General features: G+C 34.6%; 2 protein-coding genes across 2 annotated transcripts in view; one reads left to right on the top strand and one right to left on the bottom strand.

The window, feature by feature from the left end:
• Positions 1 to 7887: 7887 nt before the first annotated feature.
• LOC140157758 (uncharacterized) lies at positions 7888 to 14558 on the top strand. Its single transcript, XM_072181005.1, has 3 exons — positions 7888 to 7992; positions 10341 to 11315; positions 14028 to 14558. The coding sequence occupies exons 1-3, from the start codon at positions 7888 to 7890 to the stop codon at positions 14256 to 14258; spliced, it is 1311 nt and encodes a 436-aa protein (XP_072037106.1). The 3' UTR covers positions 14259 to 14558.
• Positions 14559 to 15759: 1201 nt separating this feature from the next.
• LOC140157757 (SWI/SNF-related matrix-associated actin-dependent regulator of chromatin subfamily A containing DEAD/H box 1B-like) overlaps positions 15760 to 25432 on the bottom strand; it is a 50169-nt gene continuing 40496 nt past the window's right edge. Inside the window, 1 exon segment of the mRNA XM_072181004.1 lies at positions 15760 to 24863. Within this exon segment, the coding sequence (XP_072037105.1) occupies positions 24805 to 24863 (59 nt within the window). The 3' untranslated portion in view covers positions 15760 to 24804.

Below are 25432 nucleotides of genomic sequence, written 5' to 3'. Positions count from 1 at the left end.
TCACATACACAAGCTTCAATATTTTTAGCTGAAAGTAAAACCATTTTTGGACTATACATGCACACTCCACTTCCCTATTATAGACGAATAGCGCCACCAAAAGTGTGTGATGTGAGTCTGCCTACCAGGGATACCACATAACAGTACATGTGCGTAAGCTCTCTCAATACTGGGATACATTCGAACAACAACAACAAAAAGAAATAAAAAACAACAACAACAACAACAACAACCATAATAATAATAATAATAATAATAATAATAATAATAATAATAATAATAATAATAATAATAATAATAATAATAATAATGATAATAATAATAATAATAATAACACTAATAATAATAATAATAATAATAATAATAATAATAATAATAATAATAATAATAATAATAATAATAATAATAATAATAATATTAAATGATAAGTAAACACTTTTTCAACATCATCATTCTCATCAAAACAAATTAACAATAGCGTCTTTTTAATTAATTATTTTTTGTTATTTTGTCGCCACAGCTTAATGTTACATAAATGATTTCTTTATATCTTTTAATTTAACACCGTATGACCTTTTGCGTTGTAAGGGCTATTCCAGTTATAATCCATACACCCTTATATGACCTTAATCTTCCACAAAAGGTGTGTAGATTTCAAAAAGAGTCATCCATTCAGATACATTCATTTGAATTTTTACTCCCTGTGTGGAAGACTAAGGTCATGTCTTCCATAACGGGTGATTGGTTTTCAAACGGAAAAGCCAATGTAAGAGTCGGGAAGACAATGGAGGGAATCACAGCACACGGGGATGTACTGAAACTCCACAATTCTATCCGTTATTATAATTTCCAAAATACTGTATACCCGCGACACTTCACACAAAATGTATCCGCACTTAAAGGAGTATTTCGTGATCCTAGCATCCTCTTTTTATGACATTTTCAGCAGATATTCACGAAAAAAGCTTATTCCCAAAATTTGAGTTGATTCAGACTTTGCGTTTGCAAGTTATACATGATTATGTGTATTACACTGCTCCATATGCCACTGTTGTAATTTCGTTCTGGTATACCAGAACGAAATTCAAATTTGACGATATTTTGGCTATACGAATATTAATCTGCAAGAAATGTTTGGTACATAAACATTATGTAGCCAGAGGTTTCCAGTGGTATGAAAATCTCAACCTTTTTTGAAAAAAAGTGGGGGGATGAAGCTGTGGATCACGAATGCCCTTTTAAAACAAAAGCAACATCTCAATGACATTAAACCTAAATTACCAACTAAAGCAGTAAATAGATTGATAATTTTGTTCTGCGCTGCGTTTATGATACCGCATTCAGCAGGGTCTGATTTGATTGTCCCAACTTACATCGGGTGAAAAAAGAGAGCATTTCAAAAGTGACAAACATTTACATTATTTTTCTCTCGATATACGCTGATTGTGAGCACAGCGAGTGAGTGCTGATCTGACACGTTGTAATGAGCTCTTACAAACGCTAATTGAAATCGCTCTGAAGGAGGAAATATTCCAAATTGTCACTTTTGAAATGCTCTCCATTTCCATTCAAATTGGTATGACTTGACTATTATGCAGAATAAGGTATCAAAATACGTAGAATAATATGCCCCATCTATTAATTATTGTATTTGTTAATTTACATTAATTTTAGTTTCTTTAAGGTATTGCTTTTATTTTTGTTTTAAGTGTACGGATACGTTTGGTGCGCAGGATTTACATATTATATAACATCACAATAATGTGAGTGACCTCTCTCAATATTAGGATATTCTAGATTGAAAGCATAGACCATAAATCGTATTGATTTTTGCCAACATTTGTACAAATAATACGATTTTAACAACATTCTGGCTAGATATGAAAGAATACTACTATTTTAACTCCAATTTTTAACGCAATATCACCTCGCAACATATTTTAAAGACCAAATAAAAATCATTGGGCTTCACAACACCCCGCTACATTTTTCGCAAAATCTGCAGAGAGTGTGGTCCCACAATTTGCCCGAGTCATTTGGTTGTTTTAGCGTTTTATAGTACCGATGAAAAACAATGGTTGTAAATAAAAAAAAAAATTCAAATCAGTGCAATTATACTTTCTTCAAGCTGCTAAATTTCGGCTATGCATAAAATAATGTTTGTATCTCTTAATGGTGCATTAAATTAAATTAAAATTAAATTGCATTAAATTCTGAGCTTTTAACATTTATTTATTATTATGTACTAATTTTAATTAAAAGCAAATATCATTTTAATGGTTTTGAAATTTGTTGTAGCTTTTTACATTAATTTTACACTTGGCAAGTTAATTGGTAAATTTGTTAGTTTACTGCCTTTGTTAATCAAATGGAAGATGCCTGAATAATTATGGCTTCATATTTAATATCATGAGAGGAGAGATACCAATATGCCTGAAGAGGAAAGTGTTCAGCCAACGTATACTCCCAACTATTACATATGGGGATGAGACATGGACAGGGATCACCTACAGAGAGAGGAAGACAAACAAATGGGTTAGAGATCAAACAAAGACTCAAGACATCTTGGAAACAGCCAAACACAGGAAATGGAATTGGGCAGGGCATATCAGCAGAAGAACAGACAACAGATGGACTACAGCAATTAATGTTTGGAGACCAATGGTGGGAAACAGAAACCGGGGAAGACAGTGCAAGAGATGGAGAGATGAGATAGACCAATACTGGGGAACAGAGCTACCTGGCGGAGACATGCTGAGGTTGAAGTTGTAAAAGGTTGTCTTTGTAGATTCTAGTTCCTGTTTGCTTACACACATCTTGCTACAAGCAGGAGAGGAAAAGAAATATTATTGCGCGCTCAAGACATAATATTGCGCGCAACCTAATCCTCAGCGTGGGGTTCCAAAACGAAAGCGTTGCAGAAACGTCAAAGAAGAAGCAAAAAACAAAGAAGAATATGACCCCCTTGTAAGGTCATATACCCGATAACTTCCTTTATACGCCGTTTCGGCTACCCAATGTCTTTTTTTGTCATCGGCAAGAAGCAATATACGGATGTCACATATGTCCTGCGCGGACCATGCGTTTATGACGCCGCTCGTATGTGCGTACGTACACATCGCTTGCCTGGGTTCCAAACTGGATTGTGCACCTCAATTCGACATGAATGAGCACAAGCTGCCTTGGATCGAGACCAACATCTGGGAAAACGAACCTTCGCTCTCATGGTCGCAGAATTGCAGTAGATGACTAGTACTCACAAATCAAATACTGCCATCTTACTTAGAAGGGCTGACAGGCAGACAAGACAAGCATTAGTAAAGCAAGTACAAAATTCTAAGCTTTTAAAATTAATTTATTAAGTACTTTTAATATTTTATTTTAACGGTTTTGAAATTTGTTGTAGTTTTTTTACATTCATACTGTGCAAATTAATCGGAGAATTTGTCAGTTTACTGCCTTTGTTAAATCAAATGGAAGATACCTGTACATGGCTTCATATTTCAATATCAGACATTTAATAATGTTATAAGCATACTGCGTAAAGTAATATTTTTTTCAAAAAAATAATAATACCGTCTTCTTAATGAGATTTTTCACCAAATATAGGTGTGTTGCTTTCTCCTTCATTGTCCTTAGCTAAATGTTACACAAATGCTTTCTTTTATAACTTTCAATTTTCAAATTTAAAACGGGAATAGCTCATAACAACACAAAGGTCAAATGGTGTTAAATTGAAAGGTATAAAAGAAAGCATTTATGTAATTGTAGGTAAATTTTAAACCTTAAAAGGTTAGCAACTATTTTAAACTGCTGCGATTTGGTAGTTCAGAGCATCTTACGAATGGTAGTGAGCTTTGGCAAAATTGTATTGATCATTCCATAGCAAGTGTGTAGACGGATTCAAATATCACAGATATACTTTTGTAGGTCCCGTGGTTCTTGCGTTATGTTATAAAGAGGGCTGAAACAACAACACTTTTGCAAAACGTACATAACTCATTAAGAACAATAAACAAACAAGTTTTCAAAGCATATGATTTGTAAAATGAATTTTTTGCAAAATGTGCTATTTTTCAATGATACATGTATATTGATTTGGATAATGAAAATTTATTTTCTTTAGCTGCTTCGACCAGCAATAGCTAGTCTACCCTTAATGAGATTTTTCATAACAAAAAGGTGTGTTGCTTGTTATTTGGTCTCCTTAGCTAATTACATAAATGCTTTCTGAAATTCATACACCCATATGGCGGACCTTAATCTTCCGCGCACGGAGTGTACATTTCAAATGGACTTAAGGGGTGGGGTATGAACGTTTGGACATTATTTATTGTGGAACATTAGAGCACATCAGACATATCAAATTGCATTCTGAATACGAAGAATGTCCTTCTGATATCAAATAATTTTGATTTTTTTAAATTCGCAATGTTATACACACTTTATGGCAAATGATTAAAAATTGATATTTTTGATATTTAACAGTACTCAAAGTAAAATTTAGAAATCTAATGATTTATACTTAAAGTGTATGTATGTGGGATGAAAAGCCGACGATCAATTGAAAATTTGACCTTTCGTATTGAAGGTATGGATTTTTTCCCAAAACGCCATACAAAAATTAGGTCTTTTACTTCGAGGACCGTTATATATCAAAAATGTGAAAAATATCAAATTTTAATAATTTGTCATAAAATTTGTATTATATCGTGAATTACAAAAAATTAAAATTATTTGATATCAGAAAGACATTCTTCGTATTCAAAATGCAATTAGATATGTCTGATGTGCTCTCATGACCCACAAAAAATCTGTCGAAACGCTCATAACGCTCATTCGAGATCCCTTAACCGCTCAGGTAAACCCATTTCAAATTTACACTCTCTGTGTAGAAGAATAAGGTCATGTCTTCCATAGGAGGTGTATGGATTTCAAATGGAATAGCGTAATGTAATAGTCGTGAAGAGGGGATCACAGACACAGACTTGGCCTTTAAATAATTCTATCCATCATTTCAAAATAATTTATTATATCATACGCCATACCAGAATCTACAATCCTCGAAAAAAGTACTTGGAACAATTGGTATATATTGTCGTAATTCCGTGCAGAATATGACACCTACAAAATGATTTACTCTTCCCCTCTACCCATCAATCAATGTTGGAACACTTTGGAAAACTGCTGAAGACATTGGCATTTCCCAACATTGCACGGGGTAGAGGGGGTGTCAGTTTTCCGTTCTTGACACAAAAGTGTTCCAACACTTTTTTCGAGGATTGTGGATAAGAAAATATACCACAAATCATATAGGGTCCTGTGTTACAACCCCGGGGTTACAACCTGTAGTACCTTTGTGTTACATAGTAAAATATGAAATGTTTCAAACATTTTACCTACATGTCTCATTTGAAGTGGTTCATCCTCCTGAGCATTTTGACACCTTTTTTTTATGGAAATCGGTTAAAAAATGAGAGAGTGCGGGCAAAAACAATCACAAAGTAGGTGGGATTTAACTCCACCTCTTTTTTCTACATTTACAATCATTCTGAGCAAGTATTAGTATTCTAAATGACCTTCTGTATTTATTTACTTGGTTTAGATGTCTGGGAGTTCATTTAGACATTTTTTTACTAGATTCAAATTTGTAATGGGGGTTTTAGATCAAATTTACGATCCTCCTCCCCCTAATCCTCAACCACCCTTGGCATATTTCATGCCAAACGCCATAAGAAAATAATTAAAAATTATTTTAATACAGGTTAAAAACATGAGTAATATAGAATAAATTAGCCTCAATTTAAGAAACTCAAGAGACAGTGTTTTGAAATCAAAGCTGCACATCAAAATATAACAAAACCATCATTTTGGGTACCCCATCAGTATATGACACAGGACCATAGATGTTTGAATAACATTTGTACAAATATGTGATTTAAACAACAATCTGGCTAATAATGAAAGAACTCCATATCAAGCGAAACGTTATTAAGAGTAAACAAAAAATAAACAAAAAACATCGGGCTTCACAAACACATGTTTTCACAAAATTTGCATAGAGTGTGTTCCCATGATTTGCCCGAGTCATTTGGGTGCTAGAAGTGTTTGATAGTACCGGTGGAAAAGCATTAATGATGCCAGTAGTGTCTGCCTTTGAATTGCCTGCTTTTGAAGAGCCTGCTTTTGAATCAGTGCAATTGTAGTTTCTTCAAGTTGCTTTCGACTATGCGCAGAACATTGTTTGTATGCATAAATTGTATAAATTATTTTAATGTTTACGGAGGAATGTGACGTCTCAATGACATCAAATATTAATCTGATACTAAATTGATTTAAAGTACTTTAAACTAATAATTAATATTATGTGCACAAGTAATCTAATTAAAGTGCGAATTAAAAACAAATGTTGCAATGTTTTAATTAGCCTATTTAAAACCTCGAACTATTCAAGGTAACGTTCAATAACAGAATACGCCTCTAAAGTTATATACAGGGTGTCCCTGAAAGAACTGTATCGTCGGGAACTGATTTTTTTGGTACTTTAACGCGTAAACCAAACGTACCTAAATAACTGATGCTATTGAGGAACATATCAGCTATCACATACTTTTTGAATGTTGACAATAGCTACAATTGACAGCTCCGTTTTTGAAATAAAATAATTTCACGAAACTCCCTCATTTTCAAGCCTTTCCACGGAGTCAATATCTATCAATGACAACAGATGCATAATGCGCTGATGATGCGCAGAGATTAGGCAATCTTAATTTTTAAAACCTAATACGGAATGCGGTTTTGATTAATTAATTACTTTTTTTTTTCTTTTTTTTTGTGTATCTGTGGCAAGGATAGACCACCTCATCTCTCAGGGAGATTGCACTGTGGTCAAGATGAAGAATTTTTATTGAGATTTACGCTTTGGACTATATTGTAGCTTACTTTCATATTATATCATTATATTGCTTGCCTATATTTTGTGGTTCTATATCTGTAATTTACTTTTATTGCTTGCCTGCTTTTGTAAAACCATCACGTTTGAGTTTCAGCCTTTGGCCTTGTTTTGCTCTCCTTCTGACTGTATTCTTTGGCGTGTTGGTTCTTTTAATGTTTTTTTATGCTTGTATATTTTGTTGTAAAGCGCATTGAGGCTCTTCGTAATAATGCGCTACATTAAGTGTCTGTTTATTATTATTATTATTATTATTATTATTATTATTATTGACGTCTGACGATGTCACACGTGAGATTTTTGTGTGGTGGATCGAGTAAAAAATGAAACGGCGGGGAAAAACTGAAATCCAGCGGGAATAACGTGAAAAAAACCCAGGCGAATTTACTAATGAATTATTAAATCAAGATGGCCTTAGCACTGACTAAACTATATAGATCATCGATTGGTATTTGAATCCGTGGGAAGGCTTGAAAATGAGGGAGTTTCCTTAAATTCTTATATTTCAAGAACGGTATGGTCAATTGTCAAAATTCAAAAAGTATGTGATAGCTGATTTATTCCTCAACCACACCAAGTATTTAGTTGTGTTTAGTTGTGGCGTTAAAATACCCAAACAATTACATTTCCGACGATATAGTTCTTTCAAGGACACCCTGTATTTATCTCGAAACAGTTGTAAAATACACCATATGTCACCATCATTATGCTTCGCAACCTGTTAATATGTAATAATTTGATATGCAAAACTCACAGATGACAAACAATAAAATGATGGATACATTTGACAAAATATTGGCCTTTAAAAGACCGAACAAAAGCAAACTACGATCAAATTACAACCACTTGTTGGGAGATGATACATGTGGGAAAACAGTTCGAACTTCATGTAATTTGTGTACAGGATTATTTTATCTCGAATATTACATTAAAATATGGTTGATATGTTACACAGACACAATTGTATGTCGGCACTGCAGCGGCTGTTATTGATTATATTTCTGCAAACTGCATTGTTTATAAATGGCTCTATGCAATGGGTGAGTACAATAATAATAAAATCACTTTAAAAGCTATATGGTTCAATAATTAATACGGATATTAATATAATATTTGATTAAGGTTAGCAACTATTGCGATTTGGTAGTTCACAGCATCTTGCGAATGGTATGGAGCTTTGGCAAAAATTGCATTGATCATTTCATAGCGAGCGTGTAGAAGAATTCAAATTTCACGTATATACTTTAAATTACTTGTGTAGGTCCTGTGGTTCTTGTGTTATTTTGTAAAGAGGGCTGAAACAACAGCACTTTTGTAAAACGTACATAACTCGTTCGTTAACAACAATAAATCAAGCAAATTTTCAAAGTATGATTTGTAGAATGAACATTTGTGTTATTTTTCAATAATATATTGATTTAGATAATGAAAATCGATTTTGTTTTGGGTTGCTTCGACCATCAATACCTAGTCTACCACTAATGTCCTCATTTTTACCCTAATGTTCGCATTTCTTACCAAGTTTATAATTTTACATGCAAGGCCCATATTCTCATTCTGATTATAATATCAATATTCTATTTAGGAAAAATCAATTATGTGCATTTTCACTGTACATGCAATTAACAGTCTTGAATGAATGAAGGGAAGATGAATGAATGAATGATAAATGAATGAATGAATGAATGAATGAATGAATGAATGAATGAATGAATGAATGAACGAGTGAATGAGTGAATGAATGAATGAATGAATGAATGAATGAATGAATGAATGAATGAATGAACGAATGAATGAATCTTTATTTCCATTATAAAAAAACATCAAAATACATTGAAATTACACATCGAAACATAAATTAATACAGAGACAATTATGGACGAGATGACCGAAAGGCCAATAGGCCAGCATTAATCATGATCATCCCTTTTCAGAACTATAGAATACTTAAAACAACGGCAAAAAGTATATTTCGGCTATCACACAAGAACAAAGAGGGGGCTCCATGAATTATAATAATTATGAGATTAGCTGTAATTTATATTTATTTCGAAAATGTTTCATTGAATTTGCTACTTTAAGGTTGTATTTAGGGAATTTCATAACTGTGGGCCGGTAGTCCTGATTGAATGATGATCAATGAATACTTGCTCGTTTCTCCTTTGATTATACTTCATAGCTATGAATAGCGGATCGTTTTACAAAAGAAATAATCAAATGATCATGGCAGTTATCATGGTCATTTTAACAGAACATTAAATTTTATTGTTCATAAATACACCCAGTTCTAATGTATATGTAACAAACACATTAAGAATATTGTACTTTTTAAAGGGACACACAATCTATATAATTGCTCAAAGATTTTTATTATAGTACATTATTTTTGTGGGCACATCAGACACATCGAATTGCATTCTGAATACGAAGAATGTCCTTTTAATATCAAATAATTTTGATTTTTTGAAATTCGAGATATAATACAAATTTTATGACAAACTATTAAAATTTGATATTTTTTAAATTTTTACAAGTTTCCTACGTTTGGGCTGGAACCACCAGACTTCATCAGGAAACTTACCCGACCTTCTCACAAGTACGTCCAAAATTGTCTTTAACAAATGCATGAATGTTCTTATCAAGTTGATTTAACATATCTTTGGAAATAATTCTAATACCATAATACAGGAACTTACTTTTTGCAACTTTGCTAAGTTGCGTTTGGAACTACCAGATTTCATCAGGTAACTGACCAGAACTTCTTACATGATGTAGGCACTTACGCCCGAAATTGTCTTTAACAAATGAGTGAATGTTCTTAATCATCCAGTATTTTTAACAGAATTTTATAAATAAATCTAATACGGGAAGTTACTTTTTGCAACTTTGCTACGTTGCGTCTGTAACCACCAGACTTCATCATGCAACTGACACGAACTTCTTACATCTTAGGCACTCACTCCCGAAATTGTCTTTAACAAATGAGTGAACTACTGGATGATTATTTACATTCACGCATTTGTTAAAGAAAATTTCGGGCGTGAGTGCCTGCAAGATGTAAGAAGTTCAGGTCAGTTGCCTGATGAAGTCTGGTGGTTTCAGCCCCAACGTAGGAAAGTTGTAAAAAGTAAGTTGGTATTAGATTTATTTCCAAAACTCTCAGTGTTAAAACTACTGGATGATTAAGAACATTCACTCAAACTGAACATATATTTTTCTTGTATGACCCTTCATAATTATATTAATGGGCGCGGTGGATCTGAATCGAATTGATCTTAGTAAATTTCAACGATCGAATTGAATTGGATGACAAAAGCGATAATGTTTCTATTTTATGGTTAAACCATGATTATCTTATTCACTCATTATTTTATTGTTTATTTGGCAGTACGTGCTTGGACCTGTCTATTACAGAACTACCCGGCCACCGATATACCCGATATTCACGCTTCCACCGACAATTCCTTCTCTACCAGGTCTCTACCATCAAACACAAGCTCCTTCGATATTTTTTCCAACATTTGCAGCACCACGTGGTCATGAAAAGTCCCCATTCCATGGTCCACATAATCCCGTAATCCAATCATTTGCAGGATTAGCCAAGCACACCAAGGAAGGTGCAAATAACCAAAATATTCAAGCCCTAAAATTCGAAGAGACTCCTCTTGTACAAACAACTACTCAAGAACCCGTAACTCAAGCCCGAACTACACAAGAGATTACTCATGTCAAAACAACTACTCGTGCTCAAACAACTACTCACCAAACCACGGAAAACCCCCAAGTGATTGCAGAGCAGCAACTATCCAATGGAGACGGGAAAACGGTGGTGCGGAAATTTGGCAGTAAAAGTAGAAAGCACTTTTTTCTCTGGAAACCAGCGTCCACATCACGTAGTCGTGGACGTGGAGGAAGGCGTAGAAAAATCAACTTTCTCAGGCGTCTTCTGACAACAACAGAGGAAAACATCAAATTGGGTGAAGAACACTTGGAACCTAATTATGATGATATAAACGTAATGTACAAATTGGATAGTGATAAAGAATCACCAGTTTCTTATTATGACTATGTTGTTGTTGATGGTGATGATGATGATGATGATGATGATGATGATGATGATGATGATGATGATGATGATGATGATGATGATGATGTTGATGATGATGTTGATGGCGATGGTGATAATAATGATGTTGATACTGATGTCGAAGTTGAAGAGAAGCCCGTTGCAGTGCTATGGAACATTCCTGTTATTAATTGGGCATCAACGAAATTGGAAAGTGTACAGGCATTCCTGGCAGAAACGGAATCCTCGTTTGACGCCCCTGCTTCAGACAGTGATGCAGATAACAGTACCACAACGGTAAGATGAATTTATATTACAAACATTTAAAATCACGTAGAAAGTAATCACTACACAGCTAGTTCTCCAGATTGCACCAATATTTTTCTTTGATGTTCCCTTGCATTCCTTTTCCATCATGGGTATCCTCTTTGCGGATTACCAACCACTGCCTAATACAGCATCAGACAACAAGGACAAAAATCATGACAAACAAGGAAATCTGTTTTTCGAACCCTTTTATTGCCCAATATGATTTGCTTGTCATTCCTGATTGAGGAATCGTGATTTTATGCCAATTACTTGAGGTATTGGCTATGAAAAGGAAGAATCAATATGCTTTATATAAAAAGTTTACTTACTAAGCTTTACTATTTGATCGGTCTTAAACTAACATAAAGGAGGTATTCATAGTTGTGACGATTCATGCTTAAAGTTAAGTAAACCCAGTAGTCGTAGTGCACGTTAGAATATGCATCATGCAGTTATTGTTTATTAACTACATGTATGCACACAACACAGGGACACTCACAATAGGCAATTGAACCTTACTGGTAGCGCTGTATCGTAGCTATTGGGGATGAACTAGTTAGTATCATATATCAAAAAGAGCTAAAAAGTATAAAAGCTATGATTTTAGTACTTTCTCTCTGTTTCAATTACTTATACTTTTCCAAATATCTGAATCTTCAATCCGGTATAAGCTTTAATAACGGGGGAACATACATTTTTATTAAAAAGAAATCCTACCATCTATCCAAACTCGCCGCGTTATTCCAATGCACATTTTACTTCACCGGGCAGCCATTTTTTGATCGTAGTTTGAAGATTGGCGTCATAAAACCGTCATAGGTACAAATTTAGTACTTTCTGTCAATCAATTATGGCTTATTCTCTGTCAATCTTTAAATAATTGGCATAGTCCTTACAATAACGGTACTCCGCCTTGATGAGTAAATGACAGCAAACAGCTGCAAACCAGTGAAAAATATCCCAAAACTCGGTCAGTGGGGCTCTGTTCGTACATGTCAATAGAGTCATTATCGATTGGATTAGTCGTCCGAAGCGGACAATTCGGTCGCTCATTGGATCAATATTATCAGGTGGTAATAAATTTGCATTGGACAATAGATTACTATATAATGGTTTAGTACTGCATATATCGGTTTAATCTTCAACATGTTCAATAAGCGGGTTTATTGCTGGAAAGGTCACGGTGAATTCGCCGTGGACGTAAGTGCACTATAAACCGTTGCTAGGTCAACTGGATCACGCTTTCTTTGTTACGAACCACTGATCGAAATGATTACAACACAAATCCTATGGCATATCAAAATTCGGAACAGGTGTATGAGCCCAGGTTTGGAGCAGTACCGTAAAATGGGGTAACTTCGGTCAGCGGGGTAACTTTGGTCGGTCAAATATATTTTTTTAAATGGTTATATTTTCGTACAGCAATATTGTTTTTAGTCATATTTGGTGTCAATTTGTTAAGAAATATATTTGGAAGAAATAATAGTCGCTCATGTCCAATTTCCTCGAAATTTACGAAAAAATCAAGGATTTATAACAAAAAATGAGCATTTTTTTACATTTTTTGCAGAAAAAATAAAATTCGATATTTGTGAGCAAGGACGTGTGCTTGATTAATTTTGCAAGGGGTCAAATGTCACAAAAAAAAAAAAAACTTGCCCATTTACAGCGAAGATCAATTTTTTTGATTTTTTTTCCTTCATGGAATGTAATACTCTGACCAAAGTTGCCCCAAATGCGGGGTAACTTTGGACAGGCTATTTTTAACCCCTTACAAAAGTATTTTAAAATCTTTTTCAACTTCAAGGTGTAGAAGGGAACCCCAATGTCATAAAAAAGAGATAATTAGAAATATAATTGGTTTTGTTTGGAAGCAGTGGTTTAAAAACTCTGCAAAAGTGCCCAAAGTTACCCCCATTTTACAGTAACCAATGGTTACTAACGTGCACTACGACAGCGAATTACCATAAATGCTATATAACAATAGAACATTTCACAACTCAATGTAATCCTCTTTAATACCACTTATCTTGAAATCGTTTATGAGGAAGTTTCAGGAATTATCAGGAGTGGTGAATGTGTGCTCAGCATTAGTGTTTTTCTGATAATACTGAATCAGGAACTATCAGGAATAACAATGAACAAATGGGAACTAACATGACCTCCCAGGCAATCCAAGGAATAAAATTGTTATAATCAATCGAGAATCTGGCTGTGCTAGAGTATGCGAGGGAAGGGGAAGAGGGATTAAGTGTGGGACTAAAAACACGGAGTGACAAAGAAACCAAATGAAACTTCAATCAACAGAAGAAAAATGAGGGAAACTTGAGATAAAATTAAACCACTACATATAATGCTCCATTGTTTAAAATAACCCATCCTAAGACTACCGACCAGACGGGTCACGATTCAACTCAATTCAGTTACTTTTGCTACACAACGACACGAAGGTAGCCAAAGCTGTTTTAGGACCACTTTACACAATTGGCCATATTTTCGCTTGTAGACCACCGATTTCATTGAGACAAAGCGTATGTAATACCTTGACGACCAAGTAAAATTAGTAAGTGCCATGTTTGCCTAATACTATTTTCTAAATTGTCATAAATTTGTTTGTTACAACTTGTATACTAGCATCTTTTAAAAATCTAGCCTTAGTGCTACAAATTTTGAATGATAATATTTTCCTTTTGTTTCCAGTGGGTGTGTACATCCATGATGAAGGCAAAGACACAGATTGGTGGGTGGATACAACGAATCTGCAATAATGTACACAACAAACCTATTGTTGTTCAAATCGCTTTTCTACTACTCTTGGGTGGAACAAGTATGGTTTTATCATTAGCTGGATTCTTAATTTACAAGAGATGTTTAAGGGACACAAACTCAAGCAAGGTTTACAAAAGCTCTAAATTGGTTCTTGAAGTTTGATTATTCTGCGTAGTAGCTACCCTTGCGCCTCGCCAGCCCGCCTGAGAAACCAAGCCCCCAAGGCATTCAACGAGGAGGACAAGGTGATGCTCGTAGACACACAAACGTATGATGCTAATACGGGAAGGCCAAAAGGGGCTCATGACAAGCAACCTCGTGTTCTTTTAAGGGCAGAGTAATGGGAGAGAACATGGACCTTTTCGAGCTTCATTATTTCTGAATTGTATGTCCAAAGTATATAAAACTATACAATTTTGGAAAGGAAATGAGTCAAGGAATCCCATGGTGACGTCAGATTTGTTCAAAAATCTCTAGTTTTTGAGAAAATTTCAAAAATTCACTTTTTTACCTCAATTTTTTTGTGACAACTTAGAAAAAAATCCGTTCGGAGTAAAAAAAAATCAGTTAGCTTTTCATGAAGAAGAGACATGAACTTAGGGAAGGTTTTTTAATTTTTTTGAAATTCGTCTCTTTTTTCGAAATATTGAAAAAAACATGTGAAAAAAGCCATTTTGTCACTCTATTAAGCTAAAAATTGCACATAATGGTGTATATTTTTGTTTAAAACAAATATTTTGAAAAAATGAAAAAACCTTCCCTAGACTTTGATGTACTCTAAAGGATAGTGCAAAAAGTTTACCCTTTGCTTGCATATTTTTCAAGTTATCTTGTCACAAAAATCGCGCAATATTGTCAAAAGTGAACTCTGAGAAATCGACGTTTTAGTAAAAAAATGTCAAAATTCTGCACAAAACGTCCTTAAATTTTAAAACGGTAAGACTTTCACACTTTTAAAAGCTGTATCTGGTGCATGGTCTAAATATGCATCTTTTTGCACCAATGAATCTATAATGTCTGCTTTCAGTGCGTCAAAATTCAAAATAATTAAAAAATATAAGTGGCATTTTGACTGCAAATTTTTGTTTTGTTTACACCACATTTGCTGGCGTGAACAACATACCGAATCGCTTTGACTGCGTTGGACATACGCGCAGAGTTAACGCCACGTCACGACGCGAATCGCGTGTAATCATAATATTTCGCATTCACGCATTTCTGACTCATTATTTCCGCCAATTTACTAAGCTGTCTTGAACCATGTGACTTTTTAGAGTTAAAAAGAATAAAATAAATCAAGCAAAAATACGAATAAATATTAGCAATTTGTAATTTATCAGTTTCAAGTTAAAGAATACATCTTAGTGTTGATAAATATCAAAAAATCTCAAAATCGGTCGTAGACGAAGGTGTCTTTCATTACTCTGGCCTTAAATCAAACTTGCCCGAATACAACAAATTCCAACACTTAGGGTACCGAGTGTTCCCCCTTGAGCAGTGTATGTGGGCAACACATTTTAAGATCTTTCCACCAAACAACCCTCAAGGGTTAGGTTTGACAAAGAAAAAAATCGACATGCAAGTATGTACCATTGCAGTAATATTAATTATTATTATGCTCCTCAAACCATTGCAAACTAATATTAGAGCTGCGAATGGCCAAATAACAAATAGGATACAACGCTATCGACATAAAAATCCCCTAATCACTGCAACGGAAATCGAAGATAGTTGCGCACATATCCTCCCTACAAGGAAATGACATTGAACACTCATCAACAATATATTAATTTACAATACAAGTGCCTTCAAGAAAATCTAGAAAGTCACTATAGCTGTGTTCACACGGTCGGACATTACTGGCAATTTACTGGTAATAAGTCACTTATATCTGACCGTTTGAATACTCTCTAGTAATATATCTACTACTTATCTCCAGTGACACCTCATGCATATTTTCCTGGGTAGGATTAGGCATTATGTTCACTGGAGGGGCATGAAAACTAGCACTACAGCCCTGTTGTATTGATTTTTCAAAGTAAACTGCCAATACCCATTTCATATCCAGGCAAATGAATGAGGTGTCATTGGAGCTGGAATGGATAATAATATCTCTGCCGCTCAAGAACCGCTTTACCATTACAAAACCATAGTGTGGATCCATGGGTTTTGGTAGAGATCAGAATAATGTAATTTCAGCTGCAAAAGTGGCCAAGTCCAAAATGAATACTATTGATTTTATCAATAATCATCAAGAACAAACTCTGTGCCAAATCATGACTACAACATTTCCAACACACAAACCAAAGTTTGTTTTCATTCCTTGCTTCATTTTTGTTGCAATAATTTGAAAACTTATATATCTCAAAATACCCAAATTGGACTTGGGCACTTCTGCAGTTCGTCTCTCCATAAGCAAGATAAGCCATTTAACGAAAAAGTAACCACAGAAAAAAGTCACAGGTTTCTTTTATCTTGTATAAATAACATTTATTAACAAAGAGAACATTTATTTACATAAACATCGAAATATATTTGTCTTTGAATCAGTGAAAAAATCATGTTTTGTCTTTTGCTTACCAAATAAATAGGGTAACAGGGCTATAGGGCAAAATAACTAATTCTTGATCATGAGAGCCAACTTGGGTACGAACAGATATTTGCGTTTATGTCCTTAAATTACGAAGCAAGCACATCTTTTGAGAAATGACCTACCATGGTCTTAGGTCATGTGATCATGTTGTTCCACGAAGAGTGCGCTGATGCAACAGCGTGCAGGTATGGCTTCTCATGATCAAGAATTAGATACTTTTAGTAGTAATAGTAACAGTGACTATATCAGTAATCGTGACTTGCGACCATGACCTGGTTATACTCAACTCTCTATTATGTCCTTAAATTGGGCAATTCCAGTTGAAATCCATGCACCCTCTTTGGAAGACATGACCTTAATCTTCCACACCCCATAAATTTCAAATGGATTCACCATTAAGGTAACCCCATTTGAAATTCCCACTCCCTGAGTGGAAGATTCAGATCACATCTTCCATAAGGTGTGTACAGATTTCAACTGGAAAAGTGAATGCAAAATATAGGAAATATTGATTGATTGATTGATTGATTGAATTGCCTTTGTAGACACACAACCACAATTTAGTCCAAAAATAGCAATTTTGTGTCATTGATGCTTTTCATATTCACAATAAAATGATAACAAGACCTTATGAGTTAACTGTTTTGTGGATGTGTTATAACTTAAAGCCTTAATGTACAATTTCCCGTCAAATTTTAATTTTGTTATTCTTTACTCAAAATGTTGAAATAATATTAGTAATAACTGCCGGGAAGGGTTGCGGTCCATTTTAAGTTGAAATAACAAGGTGAAGTGAAAGAAACCCCACTGGTTATTTTGGCCATTTAACATGCAGTTCTATGGGAGGACTTATTATCATTTTTTAAATTATAATAATATGTCTAACTTTGCTCTGTTGACCTACAAAGACAACAAATTTGGCCGATTCCATTTAGGTTCAAGTTGGGACATGTGTAAACATTACAAATATGCCAAAAAATCAGGTTTGAAAAAAATTAACCAATTCCATATTGTAAGATCGTACATTATGGCTTTAAGTGAAATGTACTTTGCCCATTGTAAAAGTAGACACAAGATGTATTTTGTTACATTTCCATAGACTTTCCAATAAACAGTGGCATCCAATATTAAGGGTTATTGTACTATTAGCTGATTTGTGACAGGATCGAGGGAATGAGTCACATGTCAGCCCTGGTCGAAAATGTGTTTTACACATGTTTTTTAAAGAGGACATTTAGAGCTTTCAGAAACTGAAAACCCCATGTTGATATGACTTTTCTTTGTGATCAAAATCAATATTAGCTACATCGGACTCATTTCCCTTGATCGTGTCACATTTCAATATCTGTATTCCCCCTACCATTATATAAGCCACAAATGAATTTAAGCCTCCTTGAAATTACAACAGTGTGCAAATAAATGTACCTTTACATATTTTCATCCATCTCCATTTAAAGACTTGTATGTAGGCCAATATATTAGATCATTACAAAAAAAGAAGTCATATCTGCATTTTTGTCATGTCACAAGTGAATCATTTTTCCATTTTGCTGTTCAAATAATCATGAAAATTACAGCAGATGAAATCACAACAGTTGCAGCTAATTTCCCTTAAAATAAATTAATTATAAAACATATTAAATAATTCAGCTGTTGTATCTGTACTTAATGTTTCCCGAACAGGCAGTTGCATCTGTTAAACACAACAGCTCAAAACAAAAGATGAAGTTATATCTGCAACTATTATGAATAGAACAAGTCAACTGCTCATTGCCAGAAGTGGATAAGTCCAATAGCTGCCTTGTGAACATTTGGCAAATTACACACAGTATATTTGACTCATCTACACATGGCAGCTATTGCACTTACCCACTTCTGGCACTGAGCTGAGCAGTCGTAATTTTGTTGCACTAACAACTTTACTTCCGATGTTACATACAAATGTTTTATGTGGCATTTATAATTATTAATCGAAAGATAATGAATCAAGTTTGTGTCTTAAAATGGGCTATTCCTTTTAATATCCACACCAACCCTGTGGAAGATTTTAGAAATATCTTCTACAGGGGTAGTATGAATTTCAAATGGAATGAACACCTCAGCAGCTCCATTTGAAACTCACCCTCCCTCAGTGGACGATTCAAGTCGAATCTTTCTCAAAAGGTGTATGAAATTCAAATTTGAGTTGCCTAATGTATTCATTCAATATGAAATACATACTCCCCATGGAAGGTGTTTCCAAAATCTTCCACAGGAGATATTTCCAAAATCTTCCACAGGGGTTGGTGGATTTTAAATGGAATAGCCCAAGACAATTCAAAATATGCCCATTTACACCCCCACCTCAAAATCCTTCAATAACTTGTAGTATTTTGCCAAAAATTTCAGCTAAAAATTGTTTACATTGTACCAATATTTAATATTCCCCATGTTAAAACATTATTTACTGATGACATAAACGCATGGCAAATCACTAAAGACAAAACAGATTACTGATCATAAATTCTTGACACAAAAATCACTATCACCAAATATATACTATAAATTAAACTACTATACTGTACTATAAATTAAACTATATGAAGTGAAAGAACAGAATGAAACTACATGAAACATACAATAAATTATTGAATCCTTGCCAATAATTTGTTTTATCTCCATCAATACAATATCTAAAATCTTATAAATTTACAGTCATACTGTTCATGTTTTTGTCCAAGTTGATGGCATTTATTCTCAACAAGTGCTTTCTTGTAGAGACCGGAAAATGCACATGCACAAATAGTTTTTGTTATAACAAGTTCACTTTTTGCCACACAGGAAATTGGCAAAAGTATTATCCCCCTGAGCACTACCTGCTGATTTAACAATGTTGCTGATTGGTCCAATTGATAATGAAAACTTCTTCTTGACCAATCGGCAGGTAGTTCTCATGGGGTTAATTTTTATTTAGTGTCAATCTGACAACTACAATTATATAATCCTCTGTTTGTGCAATTTTTGAAGAAAAAAAAGGAAAGTACCATCAATTCCCTGTCTCTACTTTATTGTAATTCAAGTTTTTTTTATGACACCACTCATTTGTGATTAGCCAAAAATAAAAAACATCATTTGGTTGTCCTCAACCGACCAACCCTACTTCTTGAGCTGACACCCCCCCCCCCCCAAAATAGATTTATTAAGAACCTTTACTTATAATTATTACAAGTGACCTGCTCCCATAAAATGAGCGTAATGTTAAGTTGGTAGTTTTGAGCCCCTTAGAGTTTATGTTCTTGATTTGATCCACAAGTACATTTGTAGTAAGTTTTTGTGAATGGGATTCTGCAAGCCAGTAGTACATTGTATGTCCTTTGTGAATGGAGCACAACATAAAACAATGGGGCATTCACACAACATTACTGGCTTGTACAGGTGCACATCAAACAAAGGACATCAACTCAGCCGCTAGGAGGTCACTACCAACTTGCGACATTACGCTCACTTTATGGGAGCAAGTTACCTATTACTACATTATAAATTGAACACAAGATTTTCAGTGCGCACATATATCAAAAAGTTAATGAGACCTAAACTTCCATGATGCTGAGTGACACTAAACATCTCTTTCTTCAATCAATCATGCAGTGACCTGTGTGGTGAGGTATTTTTCTGATCATGCTCAATAATTTTAAAAATAAATACTTATTTTTCTCACTTGCAATTCTGCTACTTGGAGTAAAATATACATCAAATAATTGATGTGACACATTGATGGCATCTCTGAATGAACACCTTGTGAGCCATTTTGATTGCGCTTCACGCCGGTTAAATATTAAGATGAAAGAAATAATAATATTAATTCCAACTGTCGACTCTGTCTACCGTTGGGTGGTCATGGACAACCCAAGCATTTATAATTTTGTTATTACTCTATCTTGTTGAGAATACAGACAATCAATGCCTATATTTGAAGACAAGGTGACATGTGACACGCCGGTTTCATATTGAGAAGAAATAATAATATTAATTCCAACCATCCGACTCGGTCTTCCTTTGGGTGGGCAGGTCATGGACAACCAAGCATTTATAATTTTGTTATTAACTCTTTCTTGTTGAGAATACGTACAGACAATCAATGCCCACATTTGAAGATAAGGTGACATGTGACATTCCATATACATGTAGTTGGTTGGCATTTGTCAGTGTTCTTTGCCTGCCAAAGTTTGTGTGGATTGTATTATATTGAATACTAGAGTTGAACCAAAATGACTTTTGTCTATCGATTCGATATCTTGATTCTTTTTAACATCGGCCAATATCTGAATTGATCCGATACAATTTTGTTTGTGGATTTGGAGAGTCCCTGGACTTACACTAAGCACTTGCTTGGATCATTTGGGGTTAATTGAAATATAACCAAAATAATTGCAACAAAAATGAGCAAGTTATAATGCATGTTCACTTTATAATTTATTCAAGATTCAAAATACATTGATTTTGCATGCATTTCTTATCTTTGATAGATTATGAAGCAAATACAAATTATAAATTTGCCCATTTTTGATACAAAATGGAAATGTGTTGGTATTTTTTCTCCAATTCCTTTATTTCAACCAAAAAATGATCCTAACAAGTGGCTCTGGGTCCAGGGACTCTCCAAATCTATGAAAAAAAATTTAAAAAAAAAAAAACGCTCTAAATTTGTTGTCAATAATGCAATACATATAGGGCTGATCCGATTCAATCTGATTATCAGTTAAGCCTTATTGAGTACCCATGCTTTTATGCAGTGGTCATATGCTGTTCCCCCAAGTATATTGATAGACCAGTCCCTTACACACATTACTTATTGATGGACCAGTCCCTTACACACATTACTGTCACCTTATCAATACATACAAACAACATTTTTTTAATACAAAAATATATTTTCTCTGCAAGCATACAAAGCACTTTGGATAATAATGGACTATTCCAGTTGAAATCCATACCTCTTCCTATGACCTTAATCTCTCACTCACAGCGGATATAGATTTCAAATGGTGTCACCCATCCAGGTAACCCCTGTCTAGAAGATTATGGTCATATCTTCCATAGAGGTGTATGGATTTCAAGTGGAATAGTCTAATATATGTATTAAATGTAAAAGCAACAAATAATATATAATAATGAATGAATACCGTTTAATATCTGTAAACAATAACAACAACTTGATCATATCATCATGCTCTTTTCAACTGGAGCAATGGCAAAAAAACCTGTTCCACAGGCGAGTGGACTTGTAAAGTAGGGTCAGTAAGGATTTTTTTGTAAATTTTTCTTTTCTTGAAGAGGCTACTAAAAATGACCCTAAAATTTCACCAAAAGCTTGACAACACTAGAAAAACTTTTTGCAAATCAATACCACATATTTCAGTAAAAATTAATCAACTTCAGCCACAAATGCTAAAAGCTAAAAAATCCCCCAAAATGCCCGACTGTAGAACAGTTTTTTTTGTCACCTTATCACATATATTTTGTAGAATGTTTGTGGAAAATATTTATAGTGCACTACATCCATCCAACAAAGCTTCAGCACACTTTACACATTGTTATTCCAGTAAAAATTCATACACCCCCTATGGAAGACAAGACCTTAATCTCTCACAGAAGAAATGTGAATTCCAAATGGGCTTACCTGAATGGGTGACTCAATTTGAAATCTATACCCCCTGTGTTGGAGATTAAAAGACATGTCTTCCATAGGGGTGATGGATTTGAACAGTAATAGCCCATTACCAATGACCAATGTGGTAATTACATGCCCATTGGTCTGGCTTGAACTTACACAAAAGTTTTTTGTTTTTGTTTGAAGGGTGCAGATGATACTACTTGAATTACATGGAATATTTTGTATATCATATGAAAAATGTTGGTAAAAAATAAACATCCAATTGAATTTAGTTTTTGTTTTCTTCTAAAACTAGTGTTTTCATGATGATAGATAGAGGGTTTTCTCGTTTTTGACATTCATATAAATTCACATAATTTGTTTGAATTGTGAAAAATTATATCACAAGTGTATAATTATATCACACACAAAATCATTTTACACTTACCAAATAAAATTGAACCCTTTTAATTGCTAAGATTAAATATTGTATCATGCACTCTTTGAGTTATTGCTATGTACACACTCAGTACATGAGTTTGATACAAGCATTATGTCCAATTTGGGCTATTCCAGTTGAAATCCATACACCCTCTATGGAAGACATGACCTTAATCCTCCACACAGTGAATGTAGATTTCAAATGGAGTCTCCCATTCAGGTAACCCCATTTGAAATTCACACTCCCTGTGTGGGAGATTAAGGTCATGTCTTACATAGGGGTGTATGGATTTCAACTGGAATAGCCCATTACATATTCTCAAGTTTGTATACCAGAAGACCTCAGCTATTAGGTTCTGTTGTATAAGTAGCCAATATCAATTCGGGGGCACTCATAATTCACAGACGTCTCTGATTTCAAAGACAGTGATTTCACATAGGGGGGTCTGCGATATCATATACGTCAAGCTTTGTTGACAGCTGGGCACTCGATGCAGCACATCGGAACAAAGCTGAGTGTATTAGAATAAGCTTTCCAATGTTTAGCAAATATCTACCTGTGCAAAAATTATATCTATCTGTGCAAATTCTGACAAATGGTCCCAGAACGCACTTAGATTGCAATGGCTAAAATCACATGTTTTGAAGTAAAAAAATCCCAAGAGTACCTAAGCCTGCACTCTAATTCATGAATTGGTCTTGCACTTGATGCAGTCGTGCTGGTATGCTGTATTGTACATATGCAGAAAAGGATTTAATATTGAAAATTGCTCCTGTTTCTTCAGAAATTGCTCCTGGTTCTTGTAAAATCCCAGTGAACCAGGAGCAATGTTCAAAACAAATTGCTCCTGGTTCCAGTCTGCTTATTTCAAGGCTTGGAATTGGATAGTAAAATTAGCAGGCACATAACTTGGGCTAGCTACCACCTTGATGGCCTACTCACAAAATTATTCCCACTGCGCTGGCGTTCACCAAAATTACTAATATTGTTTGCGACTGGGTTATGAAACTAGGGAGTATGTGATTTATGAGACGTCTCTGAAATATGATACTCTTATGTGACATGATGCTTCAAGAGTATTTGATATCAGAGACGTCCGTGAATTATGAGTGCCTCCGAACTGATATGAGCATGGCATATGTTATGTACATAGGCATATATATGAAAGGCTAACAGTAGGCATGTTATAATACTTAGTAAATACTCAAGTTTGTGTACCAGAATAGCTCAGCTATTAGGTTTTGTTGTGTATATAACCAATATAGGAGCATGGCATATGTTATGTACATGTATAGGCATATACGAAAAGCTTACTAACAGTAGGCATGTTTTGATACCTAGTACATACTCGAAGTTTGTGTACCAGAATAGCTCAGCTATTAGGTTCTGTTGTGCATTATACATGTAGCCAATATAGGAGCATGGCATATGTTATGTACATGTAGGCATATATACGAAAGGCTTACTAATAGTGGGCATGTTTTGATACTTAAGTAAATACTCAAGTTTATGTACCAGACTAGCTCAACTCTCAGCTGTAGGGGAAAAAATCGTAAAATATGGAATGAAAACTGAAATGTGGTCATGTTCAGCTATGATGAGGAATGCTGAAAAGTTTATTTCTTATCTGAATAGCAATTTTTCCTCTTTTTCAAAAAACAGCACAGTCTTCTAATTCTGGAATGTGTATGAAAACCTCATATAGTAGCTAAAACCCTGTAGTTTAAACATCTCCTAAATACAGTGCATAAATTCCATTTGATAGGATCTCTGGTCAGTGGCATCCACTGTTTTTCCACTTCCAGGCTCAATATACAATGCATGATGTCCATTCTATACCTTTGACCAGTGACATTAAGTTTGGTAGCGTTTCCAGGCTCCAGATACAATACATGATCTACATCTGATAGTACCTCTGATCAGCGGCATCATGTTTAGCAGTGTTTACTGGCTCTAAATACAGTGCATGATATCTATTCCACAGTACTTCCAATCAGTGGCGTATGATCAAGCAGTATTTTAATGGGCTATACTGGTAGTCTCATAATTCTAGAGCCTCTTTCAACATGGATGCCACATCAACTTTTTCATCTTCATTATCTGTCAAAAGTTAGAAACAAAATTGAAACTTTCTTGGTAAATGACATGGAAAATAGTGAACAAACAAACACAAACATGTTTTTCTACTTTGTTTTGAGTTTGGCAGAATATCTTGACGATCTTTTTACCCCACAAACTAAATTTGAACCTGTAACCTTACAACTGCGACACCCCGTTATACTAAAGGCCAACTTTGTTGGCCTGGAAAAAAGTGTGATAGCTGGAACGCAATATGTACTTTAACACGCTGCAAGAAATTAATCTAAATCCCAATGATCCCATCATGCGGTGGGGCTTTACACATATTCTGCAAATGTAAGCACCACCTACACCTGAAGATCACCAGAATCGTTTTGCAATGTGGGATATGATGCAATCAAATCAATCCCATGTCCTACTGTAAGAAAATGATTAATTTGAATAACCCCCGTATGTCAGTTCGGGGTGCTGTTAATTCACAACCTGCTCTGAATTCAGAGACCCGGTCTGTGAAATCACATACAATGTACCCAGGTCTGTGATTTCACATATTTTTCACTTCTTTCAATTTTTCACTTGTTTCAATTTTG

Source organism: Amphiura filiformis, chromosome 7, assembly GCF_039555335.1.
Source record: "Amphiura filiformis chromosome 7, Afil_fr2py, whole genome shotgun sequence".
Lineage (NCBI taxonomy): Eukaryota > Metazoa > Echinodermata > Ophiuroidea > Amphilepidida > Amphiuridae > Amphiura > Amphiura filiformis.
The sequence above is the reverse complement of the archived record's forward strand: the minus strand, read 5'-3'. Positions and strand labels throughout refer to the sequence as shown.

Excerpts from the sequence above, each read along its gene's own strand:
- LOC140157758 (XM_072181005.1), top strand. The coding sequence starts at position 7,888 with ATGGTTGATATGTTACACAGACACAATTGTATGTCGGCACTGCAGCGG. Across the intron at positions 7,993-10,340 it reads TAAATGGCTCTATGCAATGG|TACGTGCTTGGACCTGTCTA; the intron begins GTGAGTACAATA and ends TTTATTTGGCAG. Across the intron at positions 11,316-14,027 it reads CAGATAACAGTACCACAACG|TGGGTGTGTACATCCATGAT; the intron begins GTAAGATGAATT and ends TTTTGTTTCCAG.